The 1,329-nt window shown below is 55.6% G+C and overlaps 1 protein-coding gene across 1 annotated transcript in view; it reads right to left on the reverse strand.

The window, feature by feature from the left end:
• PTSG_11021 (uncharacterized protein) overlaps positions 1-1,329 on the reverse strand; it is a gene marked incomplete at both ends in the record, with an annotated part of 5,806 nt that overhangs the window by 728 nt on the left and 3,749 nt on the right. Inside the window, 3 exons of the mRNA XM_004987888.1 lie at positions 61-144; positions 330-640; positions 854-1,050. Coding sequence (XP_004987945.1) covers positions 61-144; positions 330-640; positions 854-1,050 — 592 coding nt within the window. The remainder of the gene's footprint in view (positions 1-60; positions 145-329; positions 641-853; positions 1,051-1,329) is intronic.

Here is a 1,329-nt window from a genome sequence, read left to right on the forward strand (position 1 = left end):
CCCCGTCCCCTGTCAACAAGTGCCAACAGTGCACAAAGCCACACACACACACGCACGTACGCACGTCAGTGACCACCACAAAACGTCGCGTGGGGGCCGGGGGGGGGGAACGGCTCTCATACAAGAGCGCGTGTGTGCCGAGGGCTGTCACAGTGTCACATAGTGTCACACAGCGACACAGTGTCACACACAGTGTCACACACACAGACACACAGACACACAGACACACAGACACACACGCACGCACACACACACACACAGACACACACACAGACAGACACACACACACACACACACACAGACACACAGATAGACAGACACATCTCTACCTTGAACGCTGAGAAGGTGATTCTGATCTTGGGCGTGCGCGGTGTCTCCTCCTCTTTCGTGGACACATGTGCAGGGATTGACATGGACAGCGGTGGTGGCCGTGCCTTTGTTGCCAAAGGTGTTGAGGAGGCTCTTGTCGGTGTGCTGGATGCTTGCTGTAACGTTTTGCCACTTGTCATCGTCGTTGTCGATGATTTCACTACTGCACCAGTCGAACCCGTGTCCTTTGCTGCTGCTGTCGTTGGTGCTGATGAGGAGGATGATGATGAGGATGGTGACGCAACCTTCGGGGCCGGAGGAGTAGACCGCGCTGCCGATGGTGTTGGCGATGGCCCCCGTGGTGACACATCAGCATGCGCTGGCATCATCTTTGGACGCTTCTTGAACCCCTCCTGTTTCTGCTGCTGTTGTTGCTGTTGTTGCTGCTGTTGTTGCACCACTTTGGCCATCTGTCGCTGCATGTCTGCATCCAGCATTGCCTTCGCCGTCTTCGTCACGTCCTCCGATATCGGCGCGGGGGTACGGCGCTTTGCTGATGATACCAACGATGATGATGATGTTGATTGCGACATGGCCTTTGCTGCTGACGCTACTGACGCTGGTGATGGCTTGCGTGCTGTTGTTGGTCGCGTGCTGGAAGGTGTTGGTGTGGATGACATTGGAACCGGTGACACGCCTGCTCGTGCACGCGCTGGGGACGCAGATGCAGACTTGCTCATCCTGCCACGTCGGTGGTGTCAAGGGGGGGGGGGGAGAGGGGTGGGGCAGAACGTGAGAAGAAGATGCTCAAGGATGGCATCGAGCAAGACTGTGTGTGTGTGTGTGTGTGTGTGTGTGTGTGTGTGTGTGTGTGTGTGTGTGTGCGTGTGAATGTGCTCAAGCGTGGGTGCTGTTGCGGCTTGTCTCAAGATTGCAGGATTGAAAGGCGGCTTTTTATGATTCTTGCAGCACCCATATTGTTGGTTTTTCTGGCCCTTAAGGTGGTTTTCACTGAGGAAT

This window comes from Salpingoeca rosetta, assembly GCF_000188695.1.
Source record: "Salpingoeca rosetta unplaced genomic scaffold supercont1.40, whole genome shotgun sequence".
NCBI lineage: Eukaryota > Choanoflagellata > Craspedida > Salpingoecidae > Salpingoeca > Salpingoeca rosetta.